The following is a 19,197-nucleotide window of genomic DNA, read 5'->3' on the forward strand; positions in this document are numbered from 1 at the left end:
GACTAAATCCCTCAGCCTTTAGGGTAACAGTCGTTCTCCTGGCTGCAAAATTAAGCTCTGTGAGGGTAGACATCAGTTAGGATGCTTTTGGTGGCAACCGATACAAAAATCTGATAAAAATTGGTGTAACCAATAAAGGGAATTTATTGGTTCACATAGCTCCTAGCAGTAGGGCCACCTTCAGGCAGGGCTCGACACTGTTACCAAGAACCTGTTTTCTTTAGGTCTGTCCTCTCTGGGAATAGCTTCAGTGTCCCAGAAAGACTGTCAGAAGCTCCCAGAACCTCAAGCTTTCTTACTTATGTATAGGAGGAAAAAGAAAGTCTATAACTCAGGATTTCCAACAAAAGTCTTGAGATTCATTCTGATTCCAGAGGCACGGGAACATGCCCATGCCCTAGTGGCCAGGGGATGGAATGTGCTGATGGACAGTCATGAATCGGGGGGTACAGTCAGCCTCTCCTAACCACACAGAGCCACACAGAAACAGGAACTGGTGGAAGGCAGGGATGGATGGGGTAGAGACAACCACAAACGTCCCTACATACTTTTTTGGTCTTCTGCACTGAACACGGTGCTGGGCACACAGCCAGTGCACAATGACTGTCAGATGCCTCAAATACCAGCCTCCTCCTCTGGATGTTCAAATGAGAGCAGAATCTAGACTTCTGTTCCTTTGGTTCCCATTGTCCACTCCCACCACCCCAAGTGATCATTACACCTCTGCTCCTCAGCAGTCCTGTCTGTTACAGACAAATATGCCCACACTTTTGGTTATTTTTTTTTTTAAACTAAAGACAAATTCTATCTTAGAGTCCTTAGGCCACCCAGTGGTTCCCTCCACTCCAGCCGCCTGCCCGCACCGGGTGAAGGCAGGTCAATAGCCTTGAGTCTCTGGGGGACCAGCTCCCCCCATCACGAGACTCCTGGGATCCATGAGGGCTGCGCACCGTGACGGACTCTTCCGGCAGAGGGGAAGCCCGAGCTTTTGGGGAATTGAGGTCGCACTGGCCTTTCCCGCCAACACCCCCTCCCCAGAAAGGCGGAGAACTACCCCCCTACCCTTTCGCCCCGCGCATGCGGCCTAAGGCCCCAGCCCCCCTGCACATGCTCAGTACACGCCCTCGGCCCAGCTGTCTCGCATCCATGGCAACCTGCTAGGCAACCAGGAGTCAGTTGGTCTGAGGTCGTGAACTCCAACTGTTGGAAGGGGCTGAGGCTGAGGTGGAGTTTGAGGCAGTGATAAGTCCCCTTGGGGTCAGAACTGTGGACTTGGGCAGGAGCAGACTCAACAGGGCCGTGGTGGGCTGGGCCAGCGGAGTGGTATCTCGGGCCCTGGGTGGCAGCTGTCGCCTCTGAGCACGTCTACGGAGGCCACAGCCCTGGACTCTCAGCTCCGTCTAGTCCCGCAGGTGACTGGGTTAGGAGGGAAGTCTGTGGCTTGGGTTAGGGGTCAGTTTGTCACCAGGACTACGATTTGCGAAGGGGCGTGTGGTCTTACCCCCGAAGTCCCTACAACTGGGGTGGAGACGGGGGAAAAAAAACTAACGTATGTTGAGCTACTTAAATATGCCAGGTGCTTTCCATATCTCATCTCCTGGTTGGTAACTGAAGCACCGAGGTGAAGTGAGCACGCAGCCAGCAGGCTGTGAAGGATTTACTACAGCTAAATCCTTCTCGGAAATCCCAGCTCTTACTCTTTCAACCCCTCCCCTATTTCCTGAGCTGAGCCTCCCCGGGCAGGTGATTCTGGGGACACCCTGCGCGTCGGTGGGACCGGATGCGCCCTCAGAGAGGCCGCAAACCGCAGAGCTGAGCCCAGCCCCGGCCAGGCGCCCTCTCCTGGGCTGTGGGCTGCAACTCAGATAAAAAGCAACTCAGATAATAGTGCCGCTTTTTCTCAGGTGTTTCCTCCCAAGGAAATGGACTCCTCCCCAGGGCCTGGGATGCCTTTGCCCAAATACTGCAGCGTGGCCACAACCCTGAAGGCCCCTGCCTGGGCCGGCACTGCTCCTCCCTGGGAACTCTCCTTCGCCTGCCCTCTCGCCTCCCAAGCACCCTGGCTCACCCGGCAGAGGCCTCTCACCAGGTATCGATCTCGGCTTCCTTTTTCCTCTCTGTTCTTGGTTCTAGATGGTGGGAGAGATGGCCCAGGAGGGAGAGAGCTTGTTTCCTGGGAAGGCTGAAAGGGTTCTTTACCGTGTGGGCTCTGAGTTGCTTGGGGTTTAATATTCCCCTAGTCTAAACTGCACTCCCAGTGACATCAAGGGTTGACCTGGCTTTCATTCCACCTTTTAGCGGAGTGGCAGATGTCAGAGTTGGCATGTGTGAGGGAAGGCAGTCAGGCATCATCAGTTATAAACTTCTAGCTCATTTTACCATCAGCTCTGAGACTTGCCATGGGACTACATGAGAAATTAGGGTTTCTGCTACCAACCGCTAAGGTGAGGTCTCCAGGTCCCTCCTCAAGTTCCCTCAGTATCCCTCAGTTATCCTGGCTTTTTGTGAATGGTATCTTTAGTTGGCTGTCTACAGTGTGAATACAAGAGGGGAAAGGAACCTCAGGCTCTAAGCACATACAGGTTGTGCAAGTCCCAGGGATTCATGTCCATGCTATTCAAGTCAGTCTGCCCAGGTTAGAGACATGCCAGCCTGAACCCTTTAGCCCCTTTCTTGATTCACTTGTGTGGACCATCTGATTCAAAGCCTGTATCCGGGCTTGCCCACAAAGTAAACAGGTTTTTTTGGAAAGCCAAAACCTGACTCAACAATTCCCTACAGCTTGGTCCTGTCCACAAAATTTCCCAGAACTAGCTTCTCCTTTTTTCTGTCTCACAGCCTCCTAGTCAGCTCCTCTGTGCTTCCTGTGCTCAAACACCTCCTCCTCTCTTATTACCCCACAGTGCTCAGCCTTCTTGCAGTTTTGCTCCTTTGGCATCACCATCCAAGCCTCCATGCCTCATCGTGGAATCCCACACACTGCCTCAGAATTTCCCTTCCTGGAAGTCTTTCCTGGCCTGCTGTCTAGTCTCAGACCAGCACTCATAACCAGAATACATAAAAGCTAGTCCCACCCTGATTACCTTGAAACAATTCCCAATCCTCAAACGACGATTCCCTTCACTCTCCTCTCCTTCTGCCCTTCCAGTAGTTTACCTTATCTTACTGGAAGTCACAGATTTCCACTCTTTACATGGATTTCTGTTCCATATTGCCTTATCTGTCATGCACACACCATGGCGCTGCTCAGATCTAACTCTGAAACGTGTTTCTTGATGGTTTTAGGGCTTGGTTTTCTCTACTCCCTAATTCCATTTGCTTTTTCCCAGATATGCATCTTATGACCCGTGTCTCCACATTGCTGACCCAGCATGGCAGGGGCCTGGCTGGCTGAGAAGAGGTGGAGATGCTGTGGACGCATGGGTCCTGGCAAGAAGGGAAGCAGATGGCTTTTATTACAGGGCTCAGATAAAGGCTGCTCCCGAGGCAAGTCCCTAAGTCCCAACATCTCCCCATATGCTCCTCTGGGTGGCCCTGTCATAACTGATATGCCTCAGCTGTGTGTGCCCAGCAGTTCAGTTTCTTGGATAAGCACAGATCTTCCATGGTCAGGATGCAGAAGTGAAAATGTAATGTCAGTGAGTGCATTAATTTGCTAGGGCTGGGTAACAAAGTGGCACAAGCTGAGTGGCTTAAACAACAGAAATTGTCTCTCGGTTCTGGGGACTGGAAGTCCAGGTGTTGGCAGGGTTGGTGATTCTGAGGGCTGTGAGGGAGGATCTGTTCCATGCGCCTTTCCTAACTTCTGGTGGTTTGCTGGCAATCTTTGGTGTTCCTTGGCTTGTAGAAGCATCCCCCTGATCTTGGCCTTCATATTCACATGCTGTTCTCCCTGGGTGCATGTCCGTGTTCAAATTTCCCCTTTTTGTAAGGACACCAGTCATTGGATTAGGGGCCCACCCTACTCAGCTGTACTCAGTGTGACTTTGTCTTAAGTCGTTACATCTGCGATGACCCTATTCCCAAATAAGGTCACGTTCTGAGGTACTAGGGGCTAGGACATCAACATATGAATTTGGTGGGGTAACTATTCAATCCATAACAGTGAAGAAAATATACAATAAAAGCACTTTGTTCAGGAAAATTCAGTGTGTCAAATTATGGGCACCAGCCTAAGGGAAAGAGGAGCAAAATGTGTGTATCTCGTGTAAGCCTGTGTCCCTCCACACAGGAGCACGGTGCCTGCGTGCTGGGGCCAGGCCTGGGCTTTACTTTGGTTGTTACTTGCTTCTTTGGGATTTTTCTCTTCCCACAAAGAGTCAGACTTTGTGAATGTGGATCCATAGAGGGAAAACAAGTGTGATTTCTAAAAATATATATAAGTGATAGAATTTCCAATCAAAAGTCATTTTGTCATTTTCAAGTAACTAATATGTAATTTCAAATGAAATATTAACAGGGTTTTGCTCAAATATAGACCCTGTCTAGTGGTTCGATAAAAGTCAATTTGTAAGCTTGTTCTTTTAATTCGCTTAGTATTTCTCCTGCCCTCTCTGCCAGGCTGCTCATTCGCTTCCTTTGCCCAGCCTCCCCTCATGGACATAATGGCAGTGCAGAGGGCTGCTCCAACAGCCCCAGCCTGTCCTCGCCCGAGAGGGCCTGTGGATGATACCCCACCCCTGGCTGGCTGCGGACACAGGGATAACACTTCCTGGGAGTGCTGGGAGGAGGGGGTGTGCTTGGGGAAAGATCCAGAGGACCCAGGTTACTCCTGTGAATTGCAGGCCAAATATATAAAGATAGGAGAAAAACAAAGCAAAACAGGAGGGCTTCCCTGGTGGCACAGTGGTTGAGAGTCCGCCTGCTGATGCAGGGGACATGGGTTCGTGCCCGGGTCCGGGAAGATCCCACATGCTGCGGAGCGGCTGGGCCTGTAAGCCATGGCTGCTGAGCCTGCGCGTCCGGAGCCTGTGCTCCACAATGGGAGAGGCCACAACAGTGGGAGGCCCGCGTACCACCAAAAAAACAAAACAGGAAAAGGAAGAGCATGGGACAGGAAAGGCAAGAAGTGATAAACAAGAGTTGCCACGGCAAGAAGCAGAGGGAAGAGCGTCCGCCTCATAGCTGGCCTGTCTCTGCCATAGTGGGCTCCCGAGCAGCGCCTGGCCCTGCCCTTTCCCTAACTGGGCCTTGCCGCATGCGAGGGAGACCCTGGGTCTGGCCCTAGGCATTGTAGGGAACCATGGTGCTCCCTGTAGTACTTCCTAATGCCAGGTCTTATTCTGAGTGTTTTCTTTCCCACAGCTGGAGAGGCAGGGGTTCCTGCTGGTGGAATTTGAGGCTCCCCTTGTCACATGCCCAGGGCTGCCAGCCCAGCGGCAGAGCATGGTCTTGGAGGAAGATGTCATTCAGTTCTCGCCATCCGTGGAATACTCACTGCGCCTTGGGGACAAGGTGCTGGCACTCTGGGGACCAGACCAACAGCGCTATGGCCCCGGCACCATTCCTTTGGGCTTGGAGGCAAGAGACCCCCAGAGAGGTAAGGGAGTGCTCTGGCCTCCCAGTCCCCAGGAGCCAGGCTGGTGATCAGGCTGAGGAGAGAGCAAATGGTGTCTCTCCAGCTTAGGGGTCTTAGAGGCTTAAAAAATCCTTACCCTTTCACCTGCAGCTTCGTCCTGAGGGTGGCCACAGATAGACAAATCATATTTTTCAGATTATAAAATATTCTTTATCAGGGCAAAATAGCCCAAGGCTACTATGTCTATGTTGGTTACTTAACCTGTGGTGTGGTGAGGTTATCCTGGGGTCACACCAGTACTCATGACTGGTCCCCCACCAAGTCGTGCAGGGACTGGGACAGTCCCCTTGTGCGAGGCCAGCCAGTCAGCATCGTTGTGTTCAGAGAAGCGACAGAAGGAGGTTTCTCCTTCCCTTCCCCCACCTGCGGGTGCATCTTGGTTTTGACGTGAAAACCAGGACATGGCGGCACAGGAAGGGGTGGTAAACGTGGGGCAGGTGAGGAATGTCCCTGGCAGGCTCTCCAGGGAGAGGTGCGCACGGGCAGAAGCAGAGCAGAGGGGCTGTGATGAGGCTTTGCTTCTGGGGAGAGGAGAACCCTTATCCCATGATATGAAAGAGGCGGCTGTAACAAAATGGTGACCTTTTCTGTTATGTAGCATCCAAAGAAGAAGAAATTACTGTTCACTTCTGGAATGGCAGGACAGCTCCTGTGCCTCTTGGAGGGGTCAGGTGGGTGCCCCCAGCTGTCTGGAAGAAGGCTGTGGACAGGCTGCACAAGCCTTTCACCACGGAGCACCCCAGGCCCCTCCTCTGGGCCCCTTGCTGCTCTCTGGTGGGGCCGGTCGCTGGATGTGTCACCGGCGGGCTTCCTCTGAGCGCTCCGTTCCTGTGCCCTCCCTGCCACCCGCATGCCTGCTGCCAGCTGCTGGGCCAGGGCTGCCTCTGCTGCCGCCCCTTGGCTGGACCCACCTGGTGGCCTCTAACCAGAACCTCAGGGGTCACAGCCAGAGAGCATCCAGAGACGGAGCTGAAGCCCATGGCACAGCTTTTGCCCCTTGAGGGTCCTAAGAAGGAAGAAGTAGCAGTGCAGGCTCCCATGGCTGTTTCTTCCTCCTCTACCTCCTCTTCTTCTGAAGAGGAGGATCTGGAGAATGAGCTGAAGATGGGCCTTCCCCAGAGGCTGCTGCTGGACAGCACAGGCAACATGGCCCCCATCCTTCTTGAGGAGTCTCCAAGGAGGCAGGGTGGCCTCTGCCAGCCGGAATGGAGGTACTGGAGGAGAAACGGGTCCAAGCCGCATCCCAGGAAGCCAGGTAGACCTTTTTCTAAGGCAGGGGCTGAGGCCCCTGCTCCCTTCCCTCCCATGTGTCTCTCAGGAATCTGATGTACATGTCCGCTGTGCTGGGATTGGAAGTAACACTTGGTCATGTCAAAGGAGGGGCTGTGATAAGAGGGAAACGTGGGCTTTATTGATTAAATGGAAACCTAACAAGAAAGGATGGGCAGATCTTTGTGCTAAGGTTTGCATCCCTATTTGACAACTGTCTTTTCTTTCTTCACTTGTCTCTACTGGCAGGACTCTGCCACTGTCCATTTCGACCCTCCCCTCCCTCGTTTTCCTTGGAGGCGTTGATTTTTCTCTAGATGTACAGTCAGAATGCCTCCAGGTGTTGACTGGAGTCTTTCAGCACCCTGAGAAGCACAGAAACGGGTCTTTAAACACTGGCCATCAGACCCTACTCTCCAGATGGGCCCCTTAGGAAGTCAGAGCGGGAGGAGCCAGGCACAGCCTTATGCGTCTCACTCTACCACTGAGAGGGGAGGCAGTGTCATTGTCATTGGCAACCTGCAGCCATCCCCAAACTTCTCTACCCAAGCAACATGCCCGTGTAGGTTTAGAGCAGTGTATCGTTGGTACGCCTCTTGCCGTGCAGCCTAAATTCCCAGTGGGGCCCAGAAAATGCAGACGCCTAAGGCAGCCAGCAGAGCTTTGTGAAGGAGGTGACTTGGATAAGCCAGCCCTGGACTAGATTCCTGGGGCCCTGTGCTGACTAATTCAACCTCAGTGAACTAAATGAACATCCACTCTGGGGCAGGGATACTGAGGGCTAAAGAATACCACTGCTAAGGGCATAAGGATCTGTAGGCACTGCCCACACTGGGACTCATTGTGGGTCCCCATGGGAAGCCATTGCCCTATTTTCAGGACAGCTGCTCAACCAGAAGGACCTCTCAGCCCACGAGTATATTAATCTTACACCAGGAGTAAGGCCTTTATTAGTCTTCAGTTCTAGGAGGCTGAGAAATTGTTTCTACACTGAGAAACTTTCTTGGGGGACTCCTCTGGACCCCTGGGCTTCGGAGTGGGCAGGGATGGATGTGTCGGCTGCTGTTGTATTTTAGATGAGGTTCCTCCCTTGGCTTTCGAGGTGTGCGATCTTTCCCCCACCTCTGAGAGGGAAATAAGTAGAGGGACGAGAAGCTATAGCTATGACCAGCTGGGCTCTTCCTCCCCTCCCTGAGAGGACACTTTGTATTGAAAATATAAAGGTGGGAGCGGGGATAGGTGTTCCTGGGCCTCTTTCCTTGCAGTGAAAAGCAGAAGCTGCTTGGAAGCAGCTGTTTCTACAGGGTATGCCCTCCAACAAGTGATAATATAAAGAAAATGGTGCCAAAGTCTAGAGTTTTCAAGCTAAATTCTCCATAGCTTCCACTGCCCTCCTGCTTCAGCACAGACTGGAGAAAGAAAAGCTGTATCTGTCCGACAGGGAGGAGTCTCTGGGGCAGCAACTGAGGTGGCATGAGACCCAGTCTCAGGGAGAGGAATGCCAGTGGGGTAACCAGAAGCCATGGCGGTCAGACCTGCCCCAGACTCCAGACCTGCATTCCCATGGCTGTGGCCTGCTCCATGGCGTTCTATCCAGACTGGTTCTAAGCCTGACTGAGGCCAAACAAATCTTCCCTGGCCCCAAGCATACACCGCTCTTATCGCCACTACCCACGCACCCACACCTACATTCAGCCTCTCTCCCCACATCACCATATTTAAACAGATCCACTCTAAAGTTCCCCCCGCACCCAAATACATTCTAATAATTGGCTATAAGGAGAAATATAGTATCTTCAGGTACTTGGCCTGGCTTTCCTGTAGGTACTGGATCATTTGTTATGCTCTGGGCAAAGGTTAATTCTTGGAGCTGAACCGTGAGAATCAGTGAGCCTGCCTTCTGCCAGGTCCTATCTCTGCACCCAAAGCTATGGAGAGTATGCCTGCATGGGGCGTGGAGAAAGGGGCATCTCCAGCCCCCATCCCAGATGGAGTCCTGCACACCACACTAACTAGCGAGGTGAACTGGTGAGGTGAAGCTTGTAAAACGACGTGTGTGCCCGGGCTAGAAACAATGGCAAATACCAGAGCTTTTCTTCTCTCCCCTCCAGATCTTGTATCCTTTTAAGGAAATGTGCTGCTTTGCTTCTCCTAACTGCGCTTGCTTGCCATCAAGCACTGGTGCTTCACAGTCTGGTCTGAGGCTCTACCTCTTAAGGATCCTCTTGTATGGGTCCTCCACCCTCCATGTTTTTGGCTCCTTTTAGTTGCAGGCAGTGAGGTTACTGTCTGAGACTAACCTAACAGTCCTAGAGGGCCAGGATTCATGCCAGCAGTCATGCTGCTCTCCACCCTCGCTTATGACTGAAACAGGGTTCAGACAGTTAAGGGATTCTGTGATCCTTGATACACTTCTACATAAGTCAAGTCTAATCCCATCAAAATGGTGGCATATTCAACTAACTGAATTTTGGGTTTAGGAACAAGACTTTGCAACATCGGGAAAGAAGAGAAGGGCAACAAACAACAGACAGTGAAAACTGCAGCAGCGGGGAGTCCCAGGGAGCTGGTCCTGGAAGCCACTGGCATGAAGCCACTACAGATCTTGCCAGAGGAAGCTGAACACAAAAAACTGAGTCGGGGTACTGCGGCACATCAGGAGGCCAGAATTCCCCCTAAACGAAAAGCCCCAAGGATCTAGGTAAAGCAGATGGCCGGGAAGGGGCTTCTGAAGGACTCCTTCCATGGTTCTTTGACCTTCTGGGGTCATACCACTTTTGAGAATGATAAAACCGATGGCCCCTCTTCCCAGAAAAATGCACACACCCACAGTTTTGCATATGATTTCAGAAGGCTTACAGAACCCACGAATTTCATCACTAGGGGTGCAAGGATCCCAGTTAACTGACCCCTCTACCCTATGGTGGTGGGCATGGGCCTGCTTTACTAGGCCCTCGGTCCGTGAGAGTCTGTTCTTTGCTAGGAATGCGAATACAGCTCTACTTAAACCTTTGTATTCTTTTTTTTAGATATATATATTTTTTGATGTGTACCATTTTTAAAGTCTTCTATTGAATTTTTTGCAATATTGCTTCTTTTTATGGTTTTTTGGTGCTTTGGCTGTGAGGCATGTGGGATCTTAGCTCCCCGACCAGGGATAGAACCCGCACGCCCTGCATTGGAAGGTGAAGTCTTAACCACTGGACTGCCAGGGAGGTCCCCAAACCTTTGTTTTCATCATATAAAATACTGGCCTTTTTTCTGAGGAAAGACATGTTCAAAATGAGGTGACTCCCTAGGCAACTAAACTGAGAGATGCAACGATACTGTTGGTGTGGTAGCTTAAAGATGTTTAGGACACATCAATGACTTTGTAATTTTAAGGATAGAAAGTCACTGATTTTAAAGTCAGAATAAGACTCTCAGGATTTTTTTTTCTCTTGTAGGAAGCTAAAGAGTAGATACCTGAGGAGGAGTTAGTTACAAAGTGGCTGACACAAGGCCTTCTTCACGGAAATGACAGTGCAGGCCACAGGCGATAGTCCAATAAGCAGCAGCATCTTCAGCCCAGGAAGACATCCCTGCACATGAGTGGCAGGAAGGCACCTGTCCTAAGGGGCACAGGAGTGTGGCAGCCCTGGCGAGGGCTCCCTTCCAGGGGCCTGGTGCGATCTGCTTGAGGATGCCTCTTCCACCGAAGCTACAGAACATGGTTGGCCTGCTTTGGGCAAATGTGTCCACAGCCTCTCTGCCATCTTTTCATAAAGCCTCAGTTGTACATGAGCAAAATTTTGTTTGACTTCTTAATGCCAATAAAAAGGAATTCTCTTCATTTCCAAATTTCTCACTTTATTATCATAATTAACCTTTACTTGGAAAGCAAGCAGTAAAAACTATTCAGACAGCATCATTGTATTATTACTCCAGGCCGAAGAGGGTGAGGGGACTTTCAAGTTAAAATAGGCACTGAAAGAGACAAACTCCAGTTCCTAGGAAGGCTGACCCTCTACAGTCAGCATTAAAAGCAGGATTAATGTGTAAACTTTAAGAGGACATATGGTAGCTTTATTCTTCTTGATACTTAGAAAACAAACAAGAAAAAGGCGATGTCTGTGATGGTCAACATCATATGGGGAAGACCAAGTCCACACTTTGTCCTGAATCGACTGCTACCACGTAAGTCTTCTTGGTCAAGTCATTTACACCCACAGTGATGGAATAGGTCCCTGGATATACTTCTATGTAGAGGTCCTTAGAGATGTTCTCAGCCTGGAAGGAAAAGTGGATATTAGCAGTTTAGAGATTTTATGTACCAGTGCCGTCAGGGCACCTCCACCCGGCTCCCTCTGTGTGTGATGGAGTGAGGTACTAACGTGGGAGATGGAGGTCCTGCTTTCAAGGCTTGGCTTGGCAACGTAATAGGACTGCCATTTAGGCCAGTCTCAGCCTCTCCTTATGCTTGTTTCCTTATTTCTAAAATTAGCTCACAAATAAGCATGTATGTGAAAACACTAAATTGTTATAGGAACATGAAGGATCATAAAAGGAACACTCTGGTTGGAGCAGAAAGGTTAAGAATCAGGTAGAGGGAAAGGCTAATGACGATTGCTTTGGGGCTCAAAAGTAGGCAGTGGCACTTGTTATCACAGATCAGCAGTAATGGCAAGGCGCTGTGGGATAATGAGAAGTATTCTTTTTAACTGTGCTTTGCTAAGTTCATTATTAGGAGGATGAAACATTTCTTTTCACCTAAAGCTGAGAACACTATGAGTAGATTCCACTTTGTCATGCAGAAAGTCAGCTGGCTGGCTAAAGCCCTCCCTTGGAGACCGGTCCTCCTATGCAGATGGTCCCCGACTTACAATGGTCAGACTTATGGTTTTTTGATTTTACGATAGTGTGAAAGTGCTACGCATTCAGGAGAAACCGTACTTCCAGTTTTGAATTCTGATCTTTTCCCGGTGGTGACGTGCAGCACGATACTCTCTCGTGATGCTGGGCAGCGGCAGTGAGCGATCTCCCCGTCAGCCACGAGGATCACGAAGGTAAACAACTGATGCACTTATAACCATCCTGCACCCATACTACCAGTCTGTTTTTCACTTTCAGTACAGCATTCAATAAATTATCAATACATGAACTATTCAAAACTTTATTATAAAGTAGGTTTTGTGTCAGATGATTTTGCCCAACTGCAGGGTATGTAAGTGCACTGAGCACGTTTAAGGTAGGCTAGGCTAAGCTATGACGTTCAGTAGGTTAGGTGTATTAAATGCACTTTTGGACTTCCCTGGTGGTGCAATGGTTAAGAATCCGCCTGCCAGTGCGGGGGACATGGGTTCAGGCCCTGGTCCGGGAAGATCCCACATGCCACGGAGCAACTAAGCCTGTGCACCACAACTACTGAGCCTGTGCTCTAGAGCCCGCGAGCCACAGCTACTGAGCCTGTGTGCCTAGAGCCTGTGCTCTGCAACAAGAGAAGCCACCGCAATAAGAAGCCCATGCACCGCAACAAAGAGTAGCCCCTGCTCACCGCAACTAGAGAAAGCCCGCGTGCAGCAACGAAGACCCAACGCAGCCAAAAATAAATAAATAAAAATTTTAAAATAAAAAAATAAATGCACTTTCAATTTATGATATTTTCAACTTACAATGGGTCTATCAGGACGTAAGTCAAAGAAGTTCGATACTGCAAAACACTGGAAGCTGGAGTCAGTGGAAAGATTTATGTTTAGAGCTGAGCTGAGCACAAGCCATTCTCCAAGGACAGACTTCATGCCCGGCTGGGAAGTGGTCATGGCAGACATGCAGGCAGAGGAAGGGTCTCAGCTCCAATGGCCAAAGAGCAAAGTCACAAACCAGAAAAGAGCCTGTAATTAAGAGCCAAAGCGCCTATCCCACAACTGGGAGACCACTACCGATGCTTACTCAATGCTCAGAAGGAGCCACAGGCAGAAGCTGTCATTTCTACACCACCCCTGGGGGTGGGGGGCAGGTGGACCAAACTACTGCCAGTAAATTCTGCTAGGAGGAATAAATGATAATATTTATACTTTTATGAAACTTCCTCTCTTTCCATCTTGCAAATAGATTTGAAGCCAAGGTTTTCGGAAGCTGCTTTATGCTATATCCTTTCATGCCCAGTTACTGCAAAATTGGAGGCTTATCATCATTTAACTGACGTGAATGTGTATGACAACGCCACAACTATTTATTAGTCATCAACTATGAAAATAAACAAAGGGTTTCAGAAAATACAGCTATATCAGAATTGCAGGAAGCCAAGGATGCTTCACTTGTCTGCATAAAAGGTGCAAGATTGGCATCTGTGATTCCTACACTGTGAACATCAGGAAGATTAGCATTACCAAAATACAGTAAGTATTGGAGGCATCTAAGCCTAACAACTTGTACTAAAAGCAGAATAGTCTTAGTTGCTACTAATTCTAGTATATTCTGAATCCTGGCTAGTAGCACACTGTATGCAAACAAAAATTAAGCAAACTATTGCAGCAACACACCAGAGTTCCTTTCCTCAGAATTCCAGCCCTTCCAAGTTCCAAAAGATTCCCTGGGTTCATGAACTAATGAATATTTTATCCTAAAAAATCACTGTATGTTTTCACAGAGAAACATTTGCGGAAAATAGGAACAAATCCCTTCAAATGTTTTGGAACCTGATCTAACCAAATGTATACGTTTCAGAATTTCAGCAATGGTTTTCACTTTGTAAACAGGAGGGTCAGGCCCCTCCTGCTGCTTGAACAGATGGTGGAATTCCAACAGGACCCAGTGCCAGCCCAGCTGAACTGTAGGAATGGAGATATGAATACTTTGCATTCTTTCCAACCGCAACTATGAGTTCAGGCACAAAGAGTATCCTTGAAATTTCAAGTGAAGGAAGGATACCAAGAAAACATAATTTTACACTGAACTAAAATGTTGTACACTGTCCCCAAGGGTAAAAATATCCCAACTTAAAAATACTATAGATCCAGTACAAAGAACCCTATAGTAACCAGATCAGTTCATGGAATTGCAGTGGTGGTGGAGCCCAGTACCCTAGAAGTTCTGTACTCACAGGCTGGGATGCCTCTAGCGCACACTCTGACGTCTGACGGATGCCTCCAACACCAAGGGGGGTGTCTTTTCTCTGAAGAGTGAGGTAGAAACATTGATTAGGGCCCAAACTTTGACTTCTGAATGGTAGAGAGAAAATGTTTCCTACTTAATTAGGAACTAACAATTGTTCTGTCAGTGTTTTCCAAGTTGTCACCTAAGTTCTTAAGGCTTTTAGTGAATTCTGCAAAGTATTTTTAGTCAGATGTTTACCATGATTACCTTTTATCCTCACATGGGCTTTGGACTCAGATAGACCTGAGTTTGAATCCTATCTCTGTCATTTACTGAGACGGACAGATTAATTTCTCTATGCCTTGGTTTCCTAGTCTATAGCTTCGGCATACTACACTGTAAGGAAGATCTAAAGTGCAAAAGTGATTGACAGGGCTTCCCTGGTGGCGCAGTGGTTGAGAGTCCGCCTGCCGATGCAGGGGATGTGGGTTTGTGCCCCGGTCCCGGAAGATCCCACATGTCGCGGAGCGGCTGGGCCCGTGAGCCATGGCCGCTGAGCCTGCGCATGCGGAGCCTGTGCTCTGCAACGGGAGAGACCACAACAGTGAGAGGCCCGCGTACCGCAAAAAAAAAAAAAAAAAAAAAAAAAAAAAGGGATTGACATTTAACAGGCTCTCAGAAAATAGAATTCTCTTCCAAGGTTCTCCCAGCAGTGGGAGTACTGGAGGGGAAGAGGCTGAACTGAGAAAGTCAATTTCCCTTAGAGGCACCAATTTACGTCTTATAGGAAGGGATGGGAGGGATACGAATGACTCTTGCCCACATGTAACTCCCTTAGGGTCAAGCACTCTTAAGAGGGCCTAGGCCAGGGCAGAAGAGGAAGCCCAGGATCCAGGCTCTGGTGCTACCCCTTGTACCCCAGGCCAGGGAACACAGGATGGCTCACATCCCTGCGGCCACTCTCCCGTCCCTTCCCTAAACCCACAGGCCAGAGAAGTCAGGAATCCAACCTGTGGATTAGACTCTGAACTTAAGTTTGCTATCTTTGAGTACATCCAGGGGAGTTTAAAAAGAAAAACAAAAGCAAAAAAAGCCTACTCTCCCCAGAAACAACAACAAAGGACTCCTGTTGAATCAGTTCAACAAGTAGAGTCTTTGGCTTCCCAGAGTGACATGTGGTAAAATACAGGTAATTTGCAGTGAGAGGCTTGTAATTGTTATCTTGAGGAAAAGCATTTTGTTAAAAGAAGCCCCCACCTTGCATTTCCTTTTTTAAAATGACCAAAGACATGATACTTATCACTACCTTAGAGTGAAATATGTGATTATTAAAAATCTCTTTCATATCCCTAGATGTAGAAGAGGATATTTGAAAGGCTTTTTGTTAAGCCTGTCCAAGAATCCCTTGGCCCGGGACTGCAGGTTCAACTGAAGATCCGATAGTGGCATTAATATCTTATTTTGGACAAAAACTCCTATTTCATGTTCATTGCTGTAAGTTCTCTAAGGCTGGGAGGTGATAGATTTCTGTGGAGCGCTGTAATGCTGAGTCACCCAGGCATCCAATAATACAATCCAGCAGGAGCTCCAAGATGTAAGGCCTCCTATCTTGGGAAGCTGAGGGCACAGCACAGCACAGCTGAGGATACATACCTGACCATTCCCAGTGTCCGAGCACAAGTGCAGCTTCGACTTCCCTCTGTGATAACGATAGACGTGGGTTGCCCCTCCTTCCTCTGGCACAGATGAATAATATTTCTAGAGAAGTAATGTGAAAGATGCTGGGTAACCAAATGGACTGGTCAAATTTTCAAAACACTCCTTGTTACTTGGGCAAAGTATGGTTAAGGAGGGAGGCAAGAGAGCAAAGGTAAATTACCTGCCCTCTTGAGAGGCCTCTGACGTCATATAACAAATCTTAGCCCGTGTAAAGTGGCTGCAGAGAAGGAAACTGCACTTGGCCTTACTTTGCTGCCATCTGCTGCCTCTGTAGGGCAAGAACTCTGGCAACTCAAGCTGGGTAGGACCATGCTCTCTGCCAGGTTAAATAATTTTCACAACATCCTCACCCCGAGGTCAAATACACAAGCCCTTTCATCTCCTCTCATGACAAGTTCTGACAAACAGGTCTGGGTTTACTAAGTCTCAGACAAGGACAAGAGGAGAGAGAGGTGCATCTCCTTGAGATTTAGAAATACAACAGGAAATGTAACATAAACCCAACAGCTATGCAGCCGTTCTCCCCATGCGGAGGAGGGGAGGGAGAAGACTCCGATTTAAGCAAAAATAATCCAAAGGATCAGAATGCAGTTTTTTTCTTGTCTACTTCCTTCCTCCCCCTCAAAGTTAACCTTAGACTTGCCCCTGATTGTGACTAATGATGAGGACAACATACGCCTGCTTGCCTTGAACAAAGGGTAGGGACAATGTTTAAGGCAAGAGACCAAAAGAATGAGAAGCTGGGGAAAGCATGTCAGGACATGACTCTAATGATGTAATTTAGGGGATGCTCCAAAATTCTGAAAGCAAACTCAAACACTGTTCTTAATTCTATTTCTAGAAAGCTGAGAGGTTCTGAGCCTCCATTCCTTAATGGAGATTTGAACTAAAGCATGAACTGAAAACCAAAACGAAGAACACCAATTTGCTAAACCTCAAACCAAAGACAAATATTATTCCTTTTACTGAACCATGAACCAAAGTGTTTAACTTGATCACTTTATAGTAGAGCCAAAGTTATGGATTTTTCTAAAACCATTTAACAAAATAATAACATAAAAATACTCTCTGAACTGTATCTCACTGGTTGGAATCCTATTTTTGGAGTCACAAGGATTTTATAAAAGATGTAGAAATATTAGAGATTTTTTGAAACTTAATATTCATTATGAAATTGAAAAGCAGGACAGAAACAAGGTATTCTCTTCCTTCTGCCGTACAGACCAAGCACCCTTACAAACACATAAGAATCATAAAATGTTAAGGCTGGAAGAGACCACAGAGTCTGTTTTAATTCCTAGAAGACGAGAGTACCTTCCATGCAGGTGATTTTCTTGAATGTTGGCTGCCTGCCTTCAACATTCCCTGAAAGTACTTAAAGATGACCTTAGTGTATGGTTTTGAGAAGAGGGCCTTTAAAACCTTTGTTCATCCACTTCAATGAATGGGACCAAAAATCTCACATAAGTACCCTGTGCTACAGTTTATGACAATTTTCTGGTGTTCATCTCTCAGTGGAAACCAAAGAAACAGACTATAAGGGCTGGAAAGGACTTGAAACATCATCATTTTACCATGTGGGAAGGTAAGGCCGAGAGAGACTAACTAGCCTAAGGCATTATAGCCAGGAAGTGGCAGAACACAGGTCTGATTCCTGGGAGGCTGCTCCTGCCATTAAGCCACACTACCTCTGATGAGGGCACTGCATCTGTGCCACATAACCACCTCTGTGGCCAACAAGTGATATGCACCCAAAGGGGCATACTTAAAAACTACATTACCAGGGGGACTTCCCTGGTGGCCAGTGGTTAAGACTCCGTGCTTCCAATGCAGGGGGTGCAAGTTGGTTGGGGAACTAGGATCCCACATGCTGTGTGGCCACACACACACACACACACACACACACACACACACAAGCACACTACCTTACCAGGGACTTGGAACAGAGATTAAGATCTAATGGAGGGATTCTGTTTCAGTTTTTGCTTTGAAAACAGAGAGGCTCGGTTCCAGTTTAGAACGATCTTACTGATTAAGAAAAAAATTTCAGTTCAAAGTTTTAAATACCGCTAATATTCGGACTTGTTTTGGAATTCAGCAAATAAGCCCCGTCCCCCCAAACAATAGTGAGGACAGATCTTTTCTGGCTTGTGCATTGCTGTATCCTCATAACAGTTAAAGTTAGGCATCCAATATTTGTTGAATGAATTCTAACCTGGATTTATCACCTGGTTTAAACCCTTGGCTGATTACAACCTGCCCACGAAGGCAGGGCAGGGTGAACAGGCAGTCTCCAGATTCTCCCTAAATTCCACAAAAATCCACTTTGTGATCCATCAGCAGGCAGATCAGGGGCATGACTTTGGCTTACACCAACTTACCCCACACTGACTTGAGGTATAGTCCATGAATTCAGCCATAGTTCTGAAGGAAGCACTGAGGGTTGGGTGTCTTTCTTCTCTCTATGTGAATAAACGGCAAGTCACAGGTGAGATCTGTATTCCCTACTGGAGAAGGAAGTCATTTTGGGAATACCTTCCTTTTTACTTTTTGAAAGGCCACTGCACGTTTAAGTCAGTAAAAGGCTCTTACTGAGAAAGAATTCCAACTCTAAAAGGAATACACAGACATGCAATTTTTCCAGGACAAAGACAGGTTTGTTGGCTTTCCTCTAATATCAAATGGTAGCCTGTAAGAATTGTTGTAAAAAGTAACCAACCAGGGCCGAGCACTAGCGGTCTCTAGCGGTATCCTAAAGCTAGCCAATAGGAATCTGTCAAACGTCAAGAGTTTTCAAAAGGCTTTCCGGTTCACTGTCCTGATACTTAACAGCTTCCGCCAAGGACAGGATCCCATGGGTGCTGCTGTGTGGCGTGCCCTGGTTCTCAGCAAGCCGCTGCTGAGCGAATGAATGGGCTGGTCCCGCAGCACTGGGGCCCTCACCTCTCCTGGGAGAAGGCGATGGGGGCCGCGCGGCCCTCTTTCTCTGTCGGGCCGCTCCCGGGAAATGACCCCCACGCTGCCTTTGGGAAGCTCCACCGAATGCCAGTCCACCGCCCTCCTTTTGGCCCGCTCCAGCACTTCTTGACCCAGCCTAGCCGAGCGTTGCAGGGAACGTCGGTCCACCCCGTTCAGCGCCGCGGCCGCCAAACAGTTCTCCATGTCTCCCTGCGAGGGCACATACACACAAACACCGGCGGGTTAGCGGGCCTCCGGGGCCCCGCTCCAGCTCGGGGTCGGACCCAGGGCCTTGATCTCCCCGGCGACCGCCGCCCCCGGCTCCGCCCAACACGCTTTCCAGCGGGCTTGGTGTCAGGGGCGAAGGCATGCGCGCGGAGCCCCTCCATTTCCGTCTCCCCCTCCCTCGCTAGGAATCCCTCACCCAACCGGCCTCTCAAGGCGCATGCGCTCAGCGCACGGTCGTCGAGGGAGGGCTGGGCCTGGAGCATGCTGCGCCGGCGCAGCAGGCCATTGGCGGTGAGGGGTCGAGGGGCGTGGCGGGGGCGGTGAAGCGTGCGGCCCTCACAGGACAAGCCTACTGTGTCCCGGCCGCTGCT

General features: G+C 48.9%; 2 protein-coding genes across 2 annotated transcripts; one reads left to right on the plus strand and one right to left on the minus strand.

The window, feature by feature from the left end:
- Nucleotides 1-932: 932 nt before the first annotated feature.
- On the plus strand, nt 933-10,654 carry CUNH11orf16 (chromosome unknown C11orf16 homolog). The gene is made up of 6 exons (XM_024756965.1): nt 933-2,089; nt 3,330-3,486; nt 5,305-5,539; nt 6,177-6,833; nt 9,328-9,548; nt 10,294-10,654. Exons 1-5 carry the CDS (start codon nt 1,923-1,925, stop codon nt 9,546-9,548), a joined length of 1,437 nt encoding a protein of 478 aa, XP_024612733.1. The 5' UTR covers nt 933-1,922; the 3' UTR covers nt 10,294-10,654.
- Nucleotides 10,655-10,687: 33 nt separating this feature from the next.
- Nucleotides 10,688-19,045, minus strand: AKIP1 (A-kinase interacting protein 1). Its single transcript, XM_024756971.1, has 6 exons — nt 19,023-19,045; nt 18,584-18,808; nt 18,022-18,102; nt 15,575-15,679; nt 13,929-14,000; nt 10,688-11,116 (listed from the first exon to the last, which is right to left on the minus strand). Exons 2-6 carry the CDS (start codon nt 18,800-18,802, stop codon nt 10,973-10,975), a joined length of 621 nt encoding a protein of 206 aa, XP_024612739.1. The 5' UTR covers nt 18,803-18,808; nt 19,023-19,045; the 3' UTR covers nt 10,688-10,972.
- Nucleotides 19,046-19,197: the final 152 nt, after the last annotated feature.

This window comes from Neophocaena asiaeorientalis, unplaced genomic scaffold (assembly GCF_003031525.2).
Source record: "Neophocaena asiaeorientalis asiaeorientalis breed wild unplaced genomic scaffold, Neophocaena_asiaeorientalis_V1.1 scaffold504, whole genome shotgun sequence".
Taxonomy (NCBI): Eukaryota; Metazoa; Chordata; class Mammalia; order Artiodactyla; family Phocoenidae; genus Neophocaena; species Neophocaena asiaeorientalis.

Bases quoted from the DNA above. Each gene is read 5' to 3' on its own strand.
- AKIP1 (XM_024756971.1), bottom strand. From the start codon at position 18,802: ATGGAGAACTGTTTGGCGGCCGCGGCGCTGAACGGGGTGGACCGACGT. The intron at 14,001-15,574 runs GTATGTATCCTC...CTCACTCTTCAG, and splicing joins CGGACACTGGGAATGGTCAG to AGAAAAGACACCCCCCTTGG. The intron at 11,117-13,928 runs GTGAGTACAGAA...TTTTCCTTCCAG, and splicing joins CGCTAGAGGCATCCCAGCCT to GCTGAGAACATCTCTAAGGA.
- CUNH11orf16 (XM_024756965.1), top strand. From the start codon at position 1,923: ATGGACTCCTCCCCAGGGCCTGGGATGCCTTTGCCCAAATACTGCAGC. The intron at 2,090-3,329 runs GTATCGATCTCG...GCTTTTTCCCAG, and splicing joins CGGCAGAGGCCTCTCACCAG to ATATGCATCTTATGACCCGT. The intron at 6,834-9,327 runs GTAGACCTTTTT...TTTTGGGTTTAG, and splicing joins GCCGCATCCCAGGAAGCCAG to GAACAAGACTTTGCAACATC.